The 21239-nt window shown below is 33.6% G+C and overlaps 1 protein-coding gene across 1 annotated transcript; it reads right to left on the minus strand.

Annotated features, from left to right (window-relative positions):
* Positions 1-197: 197 nt before the first annotated feature.
* Positions 198-19959, minus strand: LOC125877660 (DNA-directed RNA polymerase 3, chloroplastic). The gene is made up of 20 exons (XM_049558888.1): positions 19935-19959; positions 11389-12254; positions 9990-10193; positions 9762-9895; positions 9366-9435; positions 8748-8806; positions 8309-8426; positions 7619-7732; positions 7074-7202; positions 6362-6778; positions 6096-6146; positions 5856-5926; positions 5129-5213; positions 4841-4993; positions 3621-3695; positions 2805-2894; positions 2343-2390; positions 2130-2244; positions 990-1093; positions 198-872 (listed from the first exon to the last, which is right to left on the minus strand). The coding sequence occupies exons 1-20, from the start codon at positions 19957-19959 to the stop codon at positions 762-764; spliced, it is 3039 nt and encodes a 1012-aa protein (XP_049414845.1). The 3' UTR covers positions 198-761.
* Between the last annotated feature and the right edge of the window lie 1280 nt (positions 19960-21239).

A 21239-nucleotide genomic window follows, 5' to 3' on the forward strand; every position in this document is an offset into this window, starting at 1 on the left:
CAATGTCACAAATAAACAAACAAAACTTGAGCTCAAACAGAAATGATCACATATATTTCAAAAATTCATGGATTAATATACACGAAAAGCCGAGGTAATCCCAAGTTCTTGTTTCGTGGTGTGACGTTTTCCCTCACAACGCCATGAGTACCATTTAATAGGTCATACAGGAAAACATTATAGTAGTAATACATATCTCTTGTTTAGCCCTGGAATTCAATTTGAAAAAGAACAAATATATCTTTTTCCTATATTAGATACAACAACAGTTCCCTTGTTTCTATACCTATACATATCAAGAATCCTAAACTAGATACGTAACAATTTTCTCCAAAGATATCTGTACAGCACCTACAAGAAACTGAACCAATGTACATAGCTGTGTATTTTCAGCTCCAAAGCATACAGAGATGGATGCTACATCTTCCAGTGATATGGTGCATGTCGTAGTCAAGATTCTCATTGCTGGAAGTTCAAACTTGCATATGGTCTCATGCAGTACACGCCAATGTTACAGCAAATTTCCAAAGCATCCAACCGTTTTGCATTGCTTTAGGCACCCAGAGCATAGAGCTTATGTAGTAAGCCACGAAAGACATGCTACTTGAGAAGGGTCAGCGCAAGAACAAAATAAAGCTCTCATGTTTCATTGGAATACATGTCCCGCCAATCATCCTCGCATAAAAGCCTCATATGCTTGTTTCAGAGCAAGAACATAGCATTTTGAAGAAAGGGGTTCGTTGTTTCAATGCTATTGGTTCTCAATTAAAGAAGTAGGGTGACTCGAGAACTTCCCGTAAATCAAAATCACCTCTTTTTGGTAGAGGGGGAAATGTCAATGCTGGATATGATTCCTGGAAGCTTTCAAGCAACTGCAAACAAGATATCATGTATACCATAAGAGCAGCTTGGGAAAGAGAAACGAAAGTAAATATCGGGGAGATCTTGAAACACGTTAGTCTAAAAAGGAAACTTCCTAACATACTTACATCTTCAAGGATAGGCATACTGTACAGCTCCACAAACTTCTCCCTGAGTATCATGTTCATCTGGTCGACATCGCAAGCATGAGTCCAGAAGGAATCATGTACCCCTACAACAGGTTAGGATTTTGATCAATAATCTCAACTGAAGAAAGTTTGTATCAAACAAGACCAATGCTTGAAATGTATGCAAGTAAATGAACTTTAAAGCAAGTTCTTAATAGTTCATGAGTTTACAACAACATACCCAGTGTATTCCCACCATGGGGTTTGGGAGGTTAGAGACTTTAGGGTGTATGCAGACTTTACCCCTATCTTGTGGAGATAGAGAGGTTGTTTCTGCTAAGTTTGCCTATATGAGTTTGTTTTGCTTGGGGAAAATTCTAGATCTAAAGAATCTTTTTACAAAAGAGAATCATTTAATGGACCATCATTTTTTACATACTGGTAGCATGTTATAGTAGCACTGAGAGAGAAAGAGGACAAGTGGGAGCACGACAGAGTACAGAAATGAAAACTACGTTGTTCCAACATATGATGAACTTCTACAACTATCACGGCATGTTCCTTCAAGCCAGATAGATTATCTTAATTCTTATCCAGAAACATGAGCGAGAAAGCATCCTATGTAAAAAATTACACATTTCTCTCTCTCTTGGCAAATCCAATTCAGCATTAAAATATTTCAGAAACAAACTGGAGTTTATTGACAGCAAAACCTTCACTCGAAGGACTTCAATTTAGGAAACCTATTCACTCGACTGTTTCACAATTGAGTAGAAACACAATTTCAACTTCTGTGTGTTGACCCTTCGGGGTGGCCCAGTGGTTTGAGCTTGGGACTTCCATGTTGGAGGTCTCAAGTTTGAAACCCCTTGCTTGCGAAAGCAAGGGATTTGCCTTCTGGGTCGAGCTTGTCACACCAGGCTTGCCTAGTGCGGGTTACCTCTCCTATGTGGTTTGCGAGCTATTGCATAGGAGCAGGGGTTTTACCCTGTACGCACCGAAAGGGTAGCGGCTGCGGGTTTTCCTTGTAATCGAAAAAAAAACTTCTGTGTTGTATGTAGGCAAGCATACATGTGCATATAAGAGGTCAAAAACACAAGTATAGACCAGATATCATTAGAAATAAAAGGGCAGGCAAACCTGCAAAATGTAGTCCAGCATCCCTGCAAGCAACAGCGGTCATCATCATATGTGAACCATCCAGTGAGTGCACAAAATTTGGAGGAAAAGCAGTTCTCTGCTTCCGGACCTCAACCTAGAGTTCCAACATCAGCAATATAAAATAGGCATAAAATTAAAATATGAGATCTTAACAGGTAAAAAACATAAGCATTTACAAGAAGTATTACTTACTGCATCACCCTCACGCTGCAAAGCCAAAACTTGAAGAGAAGTTCTTATCTGCACATATATGGAGTAACGCATTAGCACAAAAAGATATTGCATGAGTTGCTTGAAATTCCTGACTTTTTTTTTTTTCTAAAGATGACTTCTATCCTTGGGGAGAATCTTGCAAATACTTCACCAGTTGAACAGAAAAGTTTTACATCCTCATTCAAGGCATATCACAGTTGAAAAAGAACATTATGTAAGCCAATTTCTTATAGATGTCACATGAATTATTCATAGCCATGCCTCCTATCGTGTATGCTAGATCCTATGAGGCAAAATCCAACTATCTAAAGAGTTAAAATGGGCAACTTAGCTATGGGTAATAACATGTAAAATCAACTAGCAAAACAATATAAAAAGGAAGCAGCTTCTTAAGGAACAGACTTGATCAGATGGCTGTTACTTGATTAAAGAAGCACTTACAACATGCCGCTGAGTTTTAAAGTAAGGCTGCACAACAGGGAGCCCCAGAGGTGTTGTCCATCGCACTGGCTGATTTTCTGAAGCAATCACCTGTTAAATATCACTATTAAACCATAGAAGTCCAAACAAGTCTTGAGATATCCTATTACTACCAATTGCAATTCCTCTCGGAAAATTTCCAAGGGAACTAGCATTTTTGTTTCAAAGAATATATATGCAGTATGTTCAAGGGACCATACATTCAATGTTACACCCTTGAGTTCTAAACTCAAATTTGTAAAGCTAAAAATATTTTCCTTTTCATTGATTAACTACATATATTTTCGGTCCTAGAGAATTTACAAGCGTGGTTATCCCATTTAGGGTTTCATTTGGAACTCTGGATTTCTTAGCAATTATCAGTGCACTCCCCAAAGGTCAGTCCAACTTATCTTTTGGCCATTGGAGGGCAATGAAAAGGTGACAATTTTTGCTTCATCTGTGAACTGGTTTAAAGTTTTGTTATCCAACAAAAAAAGTACAAGAAACAGACCAGGGTATAGAATGAGCTACGGAAACTTTTGCAGCACTTCACAAGGAGTACAGATTTGCGATCTATATGCCATTTATAGGCTGCAAGTTTTGTTTAAATTGAGTTGCATGTTGTTCAATCATTTATCAACTTTTTTGCAATTATAATTAGTATAATACTTCGTAATCCAATAACAACATTAACTAGCTAACAAATTAGAAAAAAAGAAAGCTTAGTCAAGAAAATTCTTATTAAAAAGAATTAATGGAGGGGGAGCGCCCATGGTAGGGGCAACTGGTATGGACCTTAGCACAATCACCAAGCCAAGTCATTGTTCCACGTGCAGCTTGAAACAATTCCCCAAGTGCAGCTAATGTTACCTGACAAGAAACACGAGAACAAATATATAGTCAAAACATAAAGTTGAATCAGTAAGTCTTCACAAAAGTTAGTGTTGGCAAAAGCTCCACCCAATTTTTTTGTGGATAGAGTAAGCTCTTAGGACAATTTTTTCTACGCCTATGGTATGTATGGGGGAGGAAAGATAAGTCCCGTGAAAATTAGTGATATGTATGCATACTGAAAGAAGATAATAAGCAATAGCCTGGTTTAAACTCACTATTCCTTTTTATTTAATTATGAAATCCTTCCACGTCTTGCCCATGCAGGTATGGCGTATGTGTTAGTTAAAGGAAACAACAACAACTACCACTAAGCGTCAAACGTCAGTGCTATGGATCTTAGGGGAAGGATCGATTCACAGGGCGATATATAAATCAGCTCAAAGGGAGGCTGAAACCTTAGAATTCATTAAAAGAGAACTCCGATCTCTTCCGCTCTTCAAAGGGAGACTGAAACCTTAGAGTTCAATGGAAGAGATAACTCTAATCTCTTGCTTTTTTGCTGAAATATGACTTACTGTTTTATTCATCAAAAGCCCCTTTAAATAGGATTCTTATTACATCAATAGGAAGTCTAATTCTTATGAAAGTAGGAGACCTAAATCCTATTCCAAACTAATAACTATAACTTAACCTAATCCTTATGAAACTCTGAAACTAAACCTTATTCTAGAATAATAAATTAAGCAACTAAAATTATAATTAAATACTTAAATTAATGACTTCCAACGCATCCCTAACAGTCAGTCTCAAACAAGTTGGGTTCAACTATATGAATCCTCACCGACCACGCTTCTTCATTTAAGCTCAACTCATGTAGATTATTAGAAAAGGTAAATTGAGAGACCTAAGTTAAGAATATATGACTAGGTAATAGAAACCTGTGAGTAGCTTACTATAATACTCCCCTCTGTTTCAATTTGTTCGTCCTATTTTGACTTGGCACGGAGTTTAAGGAAGTACCGTAGACTTTTGAATCTTGTGGTTTTAAACATGTCATGTGGAAAAGTTGGAATAAAAGAGTTGCTAAAAAAAGGAAAGAGGCATTCTTTCATAAACGGGCTAAAAAGGAAAGTAGGACAAACAAATTGCAACAGGGGGAGTATTAGACAATCAATGCTTACTTTAGCAGCATAGCAAGATGCAGTAAATAGCAGCCTATCATCATCGATAAGACCCTTCTCTTCCAACCTTCTTTTGATTTGTTCACGTGCCCCGACATAAGTAACACCATACACTGAGGTCATTACTGTCTGCTTCACCAATTTCCTGTCAACCTGAAAGTCTCCGCAGCACCAAATATTTTAATTGGTAAAAGTTCAAAAACTAGAAGCAACAGGCCTAGATACTTGAAGTTAAAACAGAAATGATAACTACAATAAGATACAAAAGACAGATAATCAAATGAAAACCTGGTCAATTAAGAGTTTGGCTAGTAAAGCATTAGGATCAGTAGCAGGGTCCTTGGTACTATCTCCTCTGATAATATGATCAACCCTGCAATCAATAGTTGTCTTCAACAATAACTAGTGGAACCAAAATACACAAATTCTCCCAAATATATTATTGGTGTAAATTTTTGACAAGTTAATCAGAGAAGCAGTAAGGTGAATATGTTTACAGAACTTTTTTCTTTTTTCATAAGTTAAACGGTGCGATTGAATTTTGATTAATTTATAAAAGAAAATGCAAAAAAGTAGAACAAGGTATCCTTGTCGGCTGTCGCATGGTGAGCATCATATCCCTCCACCATCCAGAACATATTTCTTCCATCAACAAGTGGTTTATCGTTTTACATCTAATGTCAAGTATGTACATTAATCACACATGAAAAGGCCATTTCCCATTCCCCTCCTGAAATTCCATCTAGCGTCAAGAAAATTTAGTAAATATTTTTCAGGACTAAATTTAGCAAATACTCTTATTTCTTTCTGGGGTAGATAACTCTTACACAGTTAATATAGGTTATGAGAACAAAAAATATAAATAATGAATGCTTAACATTTGTATCCTTCCAAAAATGCACTCAATAGGTTCATGGGTCAAAGTATCAAAAGCAATAGCTTAACCTGAATTCCACAAAAGGGAGCTTAGCTTTGAGGTGTCAATTAAGAATGGATTTCAATCATTCTACTATACCTCAAAGCAATTTCAGTATAAACATCAGCTGGTTTCTCTCCAGCAACTAGATTGACTGCTGCTGCCTCCATCTGTTAAAGTTGCACAACCTCAGACGATGACATAAAGAGTTACTCTAGCATATATGAAAAGTTCACAGAAGATAAACATCATAGAACAAGCTAAAATTCACTAACAGAAGAAAACAGAGCTGAAAAAAGGTAAAAAATCACAAAGAAAATAATGTAACAACAAACATACACTATCTCTTCCCAGAGCTGCATAGTGCTGTAGGCCATTGCATGAACCATCCTATAATAAAATGAAGCAAAAACTGTTAACATGTCCAAGGCCAACTATTTTTGTTTTCGAGATAGAAATGTTTCAACTTTTATTTTCTTGCAATGGAACTTATCTTATTTTTATCCACGGATTAACTTTTCTACATTTATTAACCAACAACAAATCAGACAAAAGAGAATTGAACAGGAATTTTTTTTAAAAAAGTAATGATGCAAGTGTTCTACCTGATGAATAGGCAGGTGGGAGATGACAGTATGTGGTGACGGGCTTTTCAAAGCTTCTGATAGGTTAATGCAAGCTGCTAAGCACTGTAAAGGATCCTCAGCATTTAACCACCATCTATTTCCATTTAAAGGATTGTGCGCTGAATCTAATATGTCATCAATGTGGTTTTCCACAAATGCAATGCGTGCATCATAGCAGAGCTTCTCTATGCCCCCTGCATAAAGACTTGCTAAATGTACTTTCAGCCAGCACAATCCTGACTTTCCTAGTGGTCGTCCTTCAGCAAATTCGAGGATTCCTCGACAGAGATCAGAGCTCAAGTGATTCAAATGGGGATGCATAGGGTATGCACGTCCTCGGAAATCGAGATTGTGAGGATAATAAAACCCTTCCTCATCTTTCAACTTACGAGCAACCTAGTCCAAAGAAAGCTTGCTCAAAATTTACTCCTAAATAAACAAGAAAAATGTACACATGTGGAAACTAAATGCAAAATCTAGTTTTAGAATGTTAAAACCCTCGAGAGCCAATTAATAGAATGAGAAATGATTCTGTCGAGATTAAAACCTAGATCTAAATGTGCAAAGGTTGAGCAGTTTGCATTACTTTTTAGGCATTAGGATTGCCACACATACACACACTCCCCCTATCCCACTCCAGTATAACCCAAAAAAGTAAAGAAAGGAAGAAGAGTCCAAAAAGAAGACTAACCGAAAGCTTGAGCTCTGTGTCACATCTTTGGGAATGCAACTCTTGGTTGATCTTTTTGGATTTTCTCACCCTCCATTTCCACCTTTTCAATTCCATTATATCATCGGAGTGCAACTCTGGTATGGGAACCTACAAACAAGCAATTTCTTGCAATGAAACACAACCTACAAATGGCACTAGGTATTTGAAATTTCACTCACCTGAACGTCTTTACATAAACCATCATCTGAACAGCTAAGAGAATTGGAAATATTGAGCAGACAAAATAACACACTAAGCATATGAACTTACGAACTATGGAGCAATTTTTTTTGGACAATAAGAGGGAAGAAATTTAAATATAAACTTTTAGAATCAGCCACATAAGAAGATTAAATGGCATTTAAGCAGACTGGTATTGACAAAGATAATATTGTAATTCGAGCTATTTCTCCCTGTGACACAGTAAAACCCAGATACTTATAAGTAGCACCTGAACAAACACAGAAAATTAGAACATTATCTTCTTTTTTTTTTTTGATAAGCACATCAAAAGTGTTTCTTACATCTTTGCGATCCACTAGGCCAGCAATATTTCCTCCTCCAGCCCAAATACTCTCAACCACACTAAGTATCCTTTTATTCACTCTCCATTTAGTGCTTCCTAAGGTATCCAAGGCCTGCATGAGTGCAGAAAGAATTAATACACAGGTAAATCTCTTAGAGAACAATCTGAAGCAAGTTAATTATCAGCAGCCCCAAGATGGATTTAGTGAATCACTGTTGGTACTAAATGAATTTGGTAAAAAGGAAAAATATATTCAACAAATTTACAGCACAGGTTGAATAAATGCAGAAATCTAATATCATCTCAAATTCTAGTGATGATTTACATGTATTTGTGCTACTAACCGGAACTATGTAATATTATCTCATATCTTCAAGATGACTTGCATGTTATTTATATTTTATGCAATATGTATTGTATGATCTATGTGTCATAGCCAAAACTATTAACTGAAGAATATAAACAGTTATATCCAGTAGATAGCAGAATTGATAAAATCAAACGTGCTAGACTACCTGAAGCATTTGAAAACCCTTCCAAATATCCAGCTACAACACATCACAGGTAAGAGGGTGAACAAAAAGAAGCAACTTAGTTTAAGGTTTAGCACAATTCGCTGCATTATTTTGCGCAACTGAATTGGCTTCATCCATTCTGAAAGAATGAAACATTAAGAATCAAACTTCACCTCATAAACTTGCTGCATTTGTTTCGTGGGAACACTTCTTACAGCATCTTGTTGCCTCCTAGATCCATGAGTGCGCATCAAATACGAAGGCAAGAACAAGTATCCTCCTTTGTCATACCTGAGATAAAATTGCTCGATAGTCAAGTCCCGTTAAAATTTCTTTGAAACCTGAGAATGTTCTCACATAAATTTATGTTTTTTTCATAAGATAGAGTAGTTTTATAGGTGAACTAGAACAAAGGGTGTGCGATTACAACTGTATAATATCTTTAGAAGAAAAACAGAGAAAATTTGCCCCTTCTAACACTGGTTCAGCCATATTTACATGTTCCAATCTACAGCATGAGTTCTAGCATAAATTTAATCCTATTAACTACAACCAAAACCTAAATAACAAATCGTGGGGATATTATCATTAAAAGCTGAAAAGGTATTATACCCTCTCCATTTTTTGGGTGGCACCAACATAGGCACGTAAGGAATCATCATCTGTTTAACCTGCAATAAAAAAAATTAGAAGTTTGAAGCACAATGTCACATCATTAACTGCATAATAGAGTCATTAAACTGTCAAGTGATTCCTTTATATTTCTTTATTTGACAGACTAAAATGAAAAATTATTTCCTCTCTCTCTCTGGAAGGTGGTCAGTAAACTTCTATCTTTGGCTTTTGTTTGTAAAATTTTAAGGTCCCAGGAAATGGCTGTGAATATCAAGGTAGACAGCAACGAAAATAAATCCAACAATCCTGATGTGGTCAGACAATGGGGACATAGTGGAGTGCAGGTATCGGAGTTTCAAGTCAAATTCATTCTTCCACTATGTTATTTTCTAATTCAAAATCTTTGATCGGCAGAGATAACATGCTATCATTATAACAAGTAAAAAAAGAAACAGAACCAGCAAGACCTTCTAGCTTTTATACAACCAAAGTGTTGCAGTACAACTCCTCTTTCGCAGGGTCGCTAAAGTTATACTATAAAATAAATAAACTGAGGAATTTTACTCATGGTAAAATATTAATATGATTAAAGCAAAAGAAGTTTGTATAACCTACTGTTCTGTCAACTCCAACAACAACCAAGGGATCACATTCTATGACACCATACTTCTTGACAATGTTCTTCCTGCACGAACAACAAACAATTTTGTGAAAGGAAAAATAACACACGAACCTTCTATCTGGAAGTTAACACCTAGGAGCATGTGTTTTGACAATGAGAACTTCATCCTAGATAAATCAGCTAGGGAGAGGTGCTTTTGGCATGTTTTAGTTTAAGGATCAGAGTTTACACACAGCTTATCACTAAAACAATTTCTGTTGTTAGATTTGTTATGCCATAATGTAGCAGTCTAGTACACTACTCCAGACTCCTTTTTTTTATGAATAATAAGAAGTATGATTATTGTGATTTTTTAAGATAAATATCAAAGAAAAGGAAAAAGCACTGACCCTGGATCTCTTGTAGCAATTCTGAATACGTGCCTGAATGCAGGTCTAATATCAGGAGGAGTATCAGCGGACTGATCCACTGGAGGTTGCACATAAGCTGTTTCTGTTAATAATTCTAAAAGACGGCATCCTAACTGCATGAGATTCAAAGAAACAGTCACTAGGATAAGATTTTAACCTAAAAAGATTAGTAGCTCTCATCACGAAGAAAGTTTCTAAATAACAAACCTTAGCCTGTGTGTCCCGACCCCAAGACTCAGGTTCTTCACTTTGCATCAGCTTTCTCACCTCAACTACTCTGTTCCTTTTAATCAAGCTTTTGACACGTTTCCTTAGAATCATTGTCTCCCTACTCATATCTTCTTGACCTTGAGCTCCAGTCATATGTTTTTGGTGCTTCTTTGTTTTCTCCATGAAATTATGAATCCTAACCTGAGAAATATCATTGATGAGGTCAATTTGCTTATTCCAGGCATACCATTATTTTAAAATGAGTTATTTTGTGTTTACCCCCATAATAGCACTTAGTATTCCAAACAACAAGACAATCCGTGGCTACATTAATTCCCTAAACAGGTAGATACTATAAATAGTTTGGCATGATAAGACAGTCTGTTTATACAAAACTAGCTAAAATAAAGAAGCAAATTCAGGGAGTTAGAGGGAAGCACATACGTTAAAAAGAAATGGTTTTGGCAGGATTCCTAGCATTGAGCAGCGCAACCTGAGCCACTCAACACCTTCATAACCAACTGAAAGGTGAATGGAGAGCCATTAAAGTAACAGGCCATAAATCATAATCAGAAATGATGGATACTTCCAACTTTTCTTATTCATAATTACTGAAGAATGATACTTGAGTTCCTAGAAAAAAGGAAACAAACTAGCAGGTTCTAGTTGCATCAGAGAAAATACAAGCTCGATGACAGATCTAACATAAATTCAACGAACTTCTTTTTTTGATAAAGTTGTTCATAGATTGGAATCAAGAAGATGTAATGGTTACAAAAATAGAGATGCTAGCTCCTATAAAAGACAGGATCGGGGAGCTAGCCAAACAGCAAAAAGAGAACAACCATGTTAAGGGCTAGTCTAGAGTGAGGGAGCTCATAAAATCTTTAAAAACAGTAGAACTATTTATATAGGACTGATAGGCATAACAAAAAAACCGAAAGTCAACTAACTCTTGGAACACAACCACAACTCATAGTTCTCAGTTAAACAGTAACTTCCAAAGAGGAGAGGATTCATTATCTAAACCCTAGAACAATTGGAAGAATTAGTCTCCGAATGAAACCACAACTTATATCTCTAGAGTCTAGACATAACCTTTAGATAATTACAGAGTAGGTTTTCTTTTTCCTTTCATTCAAATGGTATATATTTTAATCTATAGATCCTTGGTTAATAGTTTTTTTTTTCTTTTACTTCTTCTCGTTATTCATCGAGTATACCTTATACATTCCATACTTCTAATGTAACATGCAAAATCATCTCTTTAGTTACTATTATAGCATAGTTCCATTACAAAACATTATGCAAAAAAATATAATTCGGATGCATAATATAACACAACATCACAAACAGGCAACAAACAGCACCAACATTTTGAAAATGTGACACTCACTTCATTCTCAACTGCCATGCCAATCTGCACTGCAGCCTGGACCACCTGAACACACCTTTCTTCTTTACCACCCATCATCAACAACCCCATCAACTTATGCATCACAATCACAGCCATTTTATCAGCAGGCAGTGAATCAATATGTGGCGCATAAGCCGTCCTATGTTTCTGTGTCATCTCAGCATTCTGCTCCTTTTCTATAGCTTGTCTCAATGGCTCAAACCAACCTAACAACAATTTCTTAACGTAAGGCAAATTGGGTGCTAGTTTCTTCTCACACATTTCCCTCTCCAACTCCCTATATTCCTCCACCATTTGCTCCCACGCCTCGGTTTCCGCCTTTATCTGTCTCCTCCTCAACATAGCATACCTTCTCCTCCTCTCAATTTCTCGAAATTCCCTTCTAACCCCTTTTACCTGTTTAGCTCTAACAAACAAACTATTCATAAAAAGCGAAGAAACCCAAGGTGGGTCTTGAATAAACACCCTTTTATTAGATTCTTTTTGCAAAACCAAAGGATACCCATTTGGGATTTTCTGCAAATTCACCAATTCTTCAAGATTTTCAGTGAGATTCTCATCAGTGGATACACATACTACTTCGGAATGAACAGTTATTGGCAATTGAATTACAGGTAATTTTAGTGTTTTAGGAAATGAAGAAGTTTGTGATAATTTGAGGAATTCTTGACTGTGAATGCCATATAAAAAGCAGTTTTTTTGGAATTTTTGAGTTTTTCTCCATTGAGAAGATGGTGGGCTTGGAGAGTATGAAGCTGAAGAAGCCAGCTTTAATGGTGGAATTGGATGATAATTGATAAAAGAGAAGAGAGAAAGAGAGGATAAGGTAACTAAAGTGAGTGAAGCTCACAACAAAAACCTCTGCTTAAACCCTTTTGAGGAATAGATTTTTCTTCAAATCTTCTTTATCATGTATATGGACAAAAAAAATAATCAAATCTGTCCGATTAATTCAAATTCGACATTGAGAGGATAAAATCTTTTTTTTGAGGACAATTGTATGAATGAGACTTATAACTCTATCATAATCTTTGGTTGTTCAAATATATAGGTTTTGTATATTTAAGTATAATATATTTATCCTATGTATATAATGTGCATAATCAATATAGAAATTTTATATGTTTCGATTATATTGATAAATTAATTTGATTGAATTATACATATTGTTTGTTTTTCAGTATACTTTGATTGATATATAGACATATAGAGGGTTTAGATAGAGTAATAGCTCGCATAGAAGGAATTCTTTGATAGATATAAATAGATAGGTTCATTATCGAATCAAACGTTTAACCCTCGCTCCTCAAAGAAATCATACATTAGCTTCCTCCCTTTACCTAAGTTGTTCATGGATGTGATTAAATTAATATCTAGATTTTGATAATTACTATACTATATATTTAAGAGATATCAAACCCAAGACAGATGAATTTCCCAAATCCAAACATGAATGAGCCCATACCAACTTTATTTGGACTAGTCCATTGAGTTGCCATCTCATTTCACAAGCCCATGTCCAAATGGCCAATGATCCATCTTAAAGCCTATACTAACGTCACATATCAAATTATGTAGCGTTATGTGGAGCGAAGTAGTTAATAATAGAGCAACTTTCACATATAGCAAATATAAAAATTATATTTGTATGCTATAGCTATACTTTGTATAATTGCGTTCCATAGCAAATTTTATGTTTGCTATAAAGCTTTTAATTTGTATAATTTGTTAGATACATCCAATTTTATACAAATTGTTCAGTTTTTGTATAAATTCATTTATACATTGTAATTTGTATAATAAGATCTGTATTTGTATAATTATAAATGTATAAGACGAAAATATATTATTTGTATTTGTATATACATTTTTCTCTCGTTTTATACAAACACAAACCCATTTTATACATTTGTATATCTAATGAGTAATTGTATATCGAAAATGGCTAATTATATACCAAATCAGATGACAAAAAAAGGGGATGTTTGATGCGAATTACAAATAAAAAAAATTATAGCTATAACATTTAATTTGAATTAATAATTTGTTATTTCATATAATTTTAATATCATGTCATGTGTCAAGGGACGTGACATAATTTGTCAAATGGACTTGTTAAGACATGTGGTACAATATAATGAAATTGGTTCGTAATTTTATTGGACCAATCAAATCAACGTGAATGAGTTTGACTCACACACAAATCACAATAAAGAACATTGAAAGTACATCACTCAAATCGTGCCTCAGGCCTCCATTTCTCTTTTTCTGTGTAGAAAGCTTGGTAAAATCTTAGAATTTCAGCTTTGATGCTATCTTTGCTTTCACAAACTTCTTCTCCAATCAATAGCTTATCAACGTGGTTACTCCTTTGAAAGTTTGCTACTCTCCAAAAGAATTTGGTATTCCTGTCCCCTTCTATCTTCTTTGAGCCATAAACATCTGGACTTTTGCCTCCTAAGTGATCTCCTCTACGTTTTACTTTATTTGAACCTTTTTTGAAGTTGAAACTGTGTTTGGTTATGTTTTTTCGAAATAATATTTAGTTGTTTGAAGGTATTTTTTCTAAAAAGGAAGTGAAATATAATTCATATAAGGTTAGAAAATATCGATAACTTTATTACGGATCAAGTAAATGAGTATTGTACAATTTAAATTACCTTCCTCATCATTGATGCGTATATATATATATATATATAAAAAAATTAGGATAAATATATATATGTAATTAGGGTAAAATTGAAAAAGAATAATATAGTGAAAGTGATAATAACGGCTAGGATGCTTTATAATTTTTAAATACAACTTCAAGTTGTATTTGAGATTTTCATGTTCAAGCCATCATTTTCAAAAAAAGTGAAATATTCTCATAACCAAATGTTTGCGTAGAGAATTGCCTTTATTTATGCTTAGGGTGTTCAGGGAGACCCAACGATTGATCATAGTCCTACTAAAGGCAAATTGTGAATTAATTTCTTTTAATTTGTCTAAGTTTTGATAGATAAAATTAGCATGTCTCGTAAAAAGAAATAGCTTTTAAATCAAATCGACTGCACAAACACAAACTTACAATCAAGGTCGTTCTCATAATTTTAGAGAATATCAAGGAGTCTATGTAATTATGGTAAATTTTTGGGGAGCTTTGTGCAATATATGAATTATGACCACCCAAAATAAACAATAAAAGAGCAAATGTATTTATTAAATATTGCGATTTAGAGGGAATATACCCATTATTAAAAAAAAGAAAACGTTATTCTCTGTCAGTCATAACAAATGTTAGATAATATTATTTGAAATTACATATAATTTCTTTTGTGAGGTACAAAAATATTACTGTAATTGATTATATCCACTTAATGTTTCCCATTAAATTTTAATTGATGGTATATATCCTTTATATTTTTTACCTATGAAAAGATGTGTTAGTATTAAAATGTCCAACATTTGGAATTGAGCTAATAACCATATATTTATCGGAAAAGAAAAATTCCCTTAAACTATGTAAAATAAATAAACATGTTATTTGTTTATGATTTGATCCAAAAATGTCGTTGTCGTTAGGACTTAGGGGTGTACAAAATCGAACCGAAAACCGAATCAAACTATAAACCGAGTCAAACCGGAAAAGAAACCTGACTAGTGGTTTGGTTTGACTTGGTTTGGTATTGAAAAAAAACTCCGACTANTAATTCATCCTGAGCTAGGAATTATGGTCGTTTGAAGTAGACCCAAAACTCATACTTAAGCATAACTTGCAAAATTTCAGATTTTGCTATTTCCAATTTAATTCTTTTTGAAACTCAAGATGCTACATCTAGTGACCTTAACACTTAAGAAATTTTAAATTCTTTGGTAAAATCTCACTCACTACGAAGAATGGTTCGAGTCTTAGTTCGAAAATTTTCTGGGGTGTTACAATTTGTTCTTTAGTTTTACATTGGTTTAGACAATTAAAATACATAATTTAATTTTAATTTTCCTTAAATATTTAGTAATGTAACTAATACTTATTAAACTTATAATTTTAGCATGATTTAGTACTTTTAAATTATGATCATTTTCATTATGACTTTGCAATATTTATTTTATATGATGATTTCATTATTATTTTTTATTGAATATTTTTGTGTCATCAGTACTCATTTCATATTTTTTGTTATTTTTTTAAGAAACACCTTAGATAATTATATTTTGGTTGGACTAAAGAAATATTTTGGAGTACAAGTTAATTATATGTTTGTATGCAAACTTTACCGAAAAAATCCAAAAAACTGAAAAAAAAAATCCGAGGTTCATTATTTTGGTTTGATTTATAAATTTAAAAATTCGACACAATGGTTTGGTTTGGTATTTAAAAAATCCGAACCAACCCGAGATTGAAAAACCCGAAAAAATCCAAATTTTATTAGTTTGGTTTGGTTTATAAATTTAAAATTTTTACACAAATGGTTTGGTTTGATAGTTGAAAAATCCGAACCAACCCGATCATGTACGACCCTACTTGTCGTCAATACTTTAGTCCAAAATATCCCTATTATTACTTAATGTGTGTCAAAAATGTCTTTTCCAAATTAATATATTATCCATTTTTTTAACACGTTCTTTTCCTAGTAATATTTTTAATTAGCAAATGTTTGTATCTAAAATCCCACAAGTTGTGACGTATGTAGCATCGAAACAACAAACAACTTTTTTGATGTATGAGATTGAAAAATAATCATATATGAACCGAAGCAATCCCGAAGACGTGGTTCGAAAAGTTCAGTAAGGTTATAGTTTAGTTTGGCTATAAAAGATATGCTTTTGATCACACACATTTCGTAATATAGTGTGAGAAAGCGAGTTGGATCAAAATTCAGGGAAAGATAGAGAGCTCTCCTAATTAAATTGAGAGTTCGCTTTGTCACCATAAACATATTGTATCGATTGACCGAGTATATCCGACATATGTTTACTACGAAAAGTTCAAAGGGAAACCTACTTATCCAGATGCGATTAATTCTTGCTTGTAAAGTATACATACTTGTTTGTTTCTTTGTCTTAGAGTCATTCCCCATTCATGGGGGAGATTGTTGGGTTTTAAAAGGTGTGAATGGAAAATGAAGAGTTGCAACTTTTATGAAGATCAGTTGTGACTTTAATGAAAAGTTCTGAGTTTTATGACGAGTTGTGACTTTTATGAAATGTTGTGACCTTTCTGAAGGGTTGTAACTTTTCAAAGGGTTGTGACCTTTCCGATAAGGCACAATAAACATTTGTTCACACTACCTTTTGTTGTCTATAAATAGAGGGTTTTCCTTTTATTTTTTAAAAAGAAGGAAAAAACCAATTTTTTGGACTTCTTTTTCTACTACTGAATGTAGTATTCTAAGTGAACTTTACTGTCGTTGAGTGGTTCGCTGACACCCTGATTATAGGTACCGATACACCGGTGAATATGATCATTCTATCCTTGGAGGATATATTCCATTAACCTCGGATACTTGAGGGGAATAATTTCCTTAAGAGGACACTGCGCATTCAGTGAGCTCGATTTTCTTCTTTGAGAAAAATATTTTGTATATTGTTTCTAATCTGTTTCTAATTATATTTTCTCTACCGGTTTTAATTTTCTAGTTTTGAACATAGTCTTTAAACTTTGTTATTTCTTACCAAGTTCTCCAATTTTTTTGTTCTAAATATCTTAGGAATACAGGATGAACAACTTTAAGTACATGTACGCGTCAATTAGGTTCGCATATAAATCGTGTAAACAATATCAATGTCTTCCAAAAAGGGTTACATTCGAGCATTGGAAGAATGTGTTTAATGTTTTCTCTTTGTAAATGATAGATGTTTAGCCCTTTGCTATAGAGAGTATGACATGTTGGCATGAAAAATTATAAATCTGAGATGTTGTAAGAGTTTCAACTAGGGGTGTCAAAAATGAGCCCACTTATAGGTAATTCGTCCAACCCGTCCAGAATTTTAATGGTTGGGCTCAAGATAATTTGAATTGAGTTCCATCTCAACCCATTCAAGCATCAACCCATTTTTAGAGAATTCTCAATTGAATCCAATTTAATCTTCAATTTCAACCCATTTTAAGATTTTTTGTTTGCATTGATATAATGTATGTTCTTATATTGAATGTATGAATTCCTATCTATTTTATATCTTTTAAGATTTATCTATCCATTTGTAACTTCTTTTTTAAAATTTTGTTGAGTTAAAATTTAAATTGTGGTAATAAAACTTAAATAGCAATATATTACAATAATTGAGATTAAGTGGGTCAAGACCCAATCCGTTTTTCAGCCCATTTGAGCCCAAAGTAAACTTGGGCGGGTTAGGACTTAGGAACCAACCCAATTCCTATTTCAACCCATTTTAATATCTCTAATTTCAACTCAACCCGCCCATTTGACACTCCTAGTTTCAACTATTTATTCCTTTTGTTAAACTATTGAACTACATTTTTTCATATTTTTATGTATCACTTGTCATGTAACAATTTAATTAAATTACATTTTTACATATTTTTATGTATCATATGTCATGTAACGATTTTCTTTTCTACATTTTCTTATTGAGTGCGTTCTTAAATTCTAGCTCTATAGTTGTTCATTATTATGTCTATAACTATCAATCTTTAGCTATAATGTGAGAGATTTATTTGTTTATTGAGCAAAACTATTAAAAAAAAAAATTCGTATATGTAAATTTTGAAGTACCAAGTCAAACTCTAGATACTGCTATGCCCGCCCACAAAAAGAAAATGCAATCAAATCTTTAAGCATACAAACAAGACAATCATCTTTCTAACAAATCATTCATTTTTTCCTTAGATGATCTTTGATAATGCATGCTAGCAAACACGTGTTTTTTATTGAAAACATCTTATAAGGAAATAGTATAGAATGTAATTTGAAATAAGATGAAAACAAAAAAAATGTAACTTTAACGTCATTTTGTTCCAATATAGGAACCTTCGTATAAGAGGAGTTGGGTCGTTGAACCCACCAAACATTATCACTACCCTTCTCTACTTCAATTGGCTGGTTAGTAGGTCACTTATTTGAATTTTCGGGATGATATACGCATTAATGACGAGTAAGGTAATTTAAATTGCACAATACTCATTTACTTGATCCGTAATAAAGTTATTGTTATTTTCTAACCTATCTTTTTTGTAGTTCTACAATTTCGAATGGAACAAGAATTTTTTGATCATTTAGACAGATTTAACGATAGTGAAACACCCTTTGCTTTGGAGCCCAAAGTGGAGGATGGGCAGATTTTTAAAACCCACCCAATCTATTTGGTAGAGAGGAAAGCCAAAAGTAAATCCATTTGGTAGAGTGGAAAGTCAAAAATAAATCGAAGGCCTGATTTTTAATTTTTTTATTTGTGAGATGCAAAGTTATTTCTTTCTCTTTTTTTTAATGAAAAACTTTATGTTTTCTATGGTCTTAACCTAAAGATAAATATATGTAGATATATATATATATATAATATACCAAAATATTTTTTAATCTTGTGGTCTTAAACATGTCATATGGAAGTTAAATTTAATAATTGACCAAAAAAAACATTCTTTAATATTTTGAAACCAACTAAAAGAAAAACACAATATAATTTTTTTTGTAAAAAACTTATAAAAATGGGGCCCTCAAATTTGTGGGCCGAAAACAGATGCCTCATTTCAAAGGCATTGAGCCCAACCTGCAGGCCACTTCTTCTATATGGCTTAAAAAGAAAAGTACTTTGATGTATGTTTGCTTACATTTTGTTTTTGGAAGGCTAGTAATATAATCCTATGTGATTTTGGTTTCCTTTTTTAGTGTACTCAGCTAAAGGTCTTTGGAAACCGTCTTAGGTAAGGTTTATAGATACTATACCCTTACTTGTGGAACTTCACCAGGAATATAATGTTGTTGTTGTTGTTGTTTTTATTTGATTTGAATTATTAATAATAAGTAAAAAAACATCGAACTTATTGGTCTCAAAGGAAAGCCTTGAATTTTTAATCTTTCATTGTTTTTTCTAATAGAAGATAAGGGAAAACGAGTTAAACGAGATCCGGGTGATTTTAAAAAAAAAAAAACATATATGGAGTAGCTAATTGGGTTGTTTAATATGACAAAATTCTTGAAGAATAGAGGTGAAGTAGTACTATAATTCTATTGTACAAAAAAAATAAAATCAAAATTGCAATAACTATAAAAGTATCAAGCTACAAAATCATACTATAAAAATTTGGGAGAAGGAGGTGGAGATAAAGACGAGGAGGGTGTCTATTGGTGAGGGCGAATCGACTATTAAAGTTACCATCCATCTTGTAAGGATATTGGTGGAGAAAACTACATGGAGAAAAAATGAGACATGTTTATGGTCTAGAAAAAACATAGGACGCAATTTAAGGGGTTTCTTTGGAGACGTTTAGAGGCTAGAGTTTATATTAGGGTTAAGGATATGAATTAATTAGTAGCCAAGACCCGAGTAAGGACCGTGGGAAGAGATTAATCACTTCCAAATCTTACCACCACTATAAACCATCTCCGCCATCATTAAGTTTCATTTTTTTAATCAAATTAAAATTTGTTCTAATTAATTAATCTTTGTTTTATTTTGTATACAAATAAATAAATGATAGTATTGGTTAATTGTCCCTAATTGTACCAAATTAACTGTGACGCCCCAACTTAAGATATGAAGCCCCACAACGACAAAAATATAGGAGAGATGTTGAATATATAAGTAAGCGAACCTTACCAACTAGTGACGTGTTTTAAAGCTATGCGGGCCTAAGCCTAGAGCAGACAATATCACTACTAGGTTGGGCCGTTACAAATGATATCAGAGTCACTCATGTATCATCCTTGTCGATGTGGGCCAGAGTTCAACTGAGTTTAGGCAAATCTCAATAGGAGGGAAAACCTCAGTGTTGAGTCTAGGCAAATCCCATTGGGTGGGGTAAACCTCAGCGAGGATGATGGGTCCATATAGGGGGTGTATGTGATGCCCCAGCTTAATATAAGAAGTCCCACATTGGCAAAAATATAGGAGAGATATTGAATATATAAGTAAGCTAGCTTTAACAACTAGTGACGCATTTTAAAATTGTGCAGACGTAGGCTTAAAGTGGATGATATCATTAGCGGGCTAGGACGTACATTCTGGTAATCTTGAAAATGCACTTAAAATGAAATTTCTTTCTCCTAATACATTTGAGTCGTACGATTTATGAAAAAATACAAGAATTTTATTTGGTCACATCTTCAAATTATAAATATATTTTATGATCTTATGATTGACTTCTTTGATTGGTGTGAGAACTCAATCTCGTGTCCTAAGTTGTCCTTCCAAAATGATACAAGGCTAATTGCAAAATAATATTTTGATCATGAATTTCTATGACTTTGGTTGATGATGTCAAGCCAACGTAGTATTTTTTTCCAAAAACTATTTTAGTTACTTTTGACTTTCTTTCAAAAAAGACTATTAACTTATCTTTTTCCACACTATTTAGTTTTTTTTTTAAAAAATAATTATAGTATTTGTATCAGTTTGCATGCATTTTGATCAATTATATGAAGTAGTCGATATTGCCTACTGGCTACTAGTAATATAGTCCAACTAATTGAGATTTACATGGCGTTTGACTCATTAAAGGCAAACAATGACATAAATTTATTTTCTTGTGATTTGAAGTCAAAATCTCCACTTACCATATTGTTGATTGTCAATATTACTATCTTCGATCGAAAATACTTATCATCACGTTTTTGCTTGTCGACATTCAAATTATAGTATATTTTTTTAACCAACATTTCAAGATGTGTTCT

The sequence above is a fragment of the Solanum stenotomum genome, chromosome 9, assembly GCF_019186545.1.
Source record: "Solanum stenotomum isolate F172 chromosome 9, ASM1918654v1, whole genome shotgun sequence".
In the NCBI taxonomy this organism is placed as follows: Eukaryota; Viridiplantae; Streptophyta; class Magnoliopsida; order Solanales; family Solanaceae; genus Solanum; species Solanum stenotomum.

Bases quoted from the DNA above. Each gene is read 5' to 3' on its own strand.
- LOC125877660 (XM_049558888.1), bottom strand. From the start codon at position 19,959: ATGGCGGAGATGGTTTATAGTGGTG. The intron at 12,255-19,934 runs GTAAGATTTGGA...TTTTGTTGTGAG, and splicing joins GGAGATGGTTTATAGTGGTG to CTTCACTCACTTTAGTTACC. The intron at 873-989 runs GTAAGTATGTTA...TCTTGTTTGCAG, and splicing joins GTATGCCTATCCTTGAAGAT to TTGCTTGAAAGCTTCCAGGA.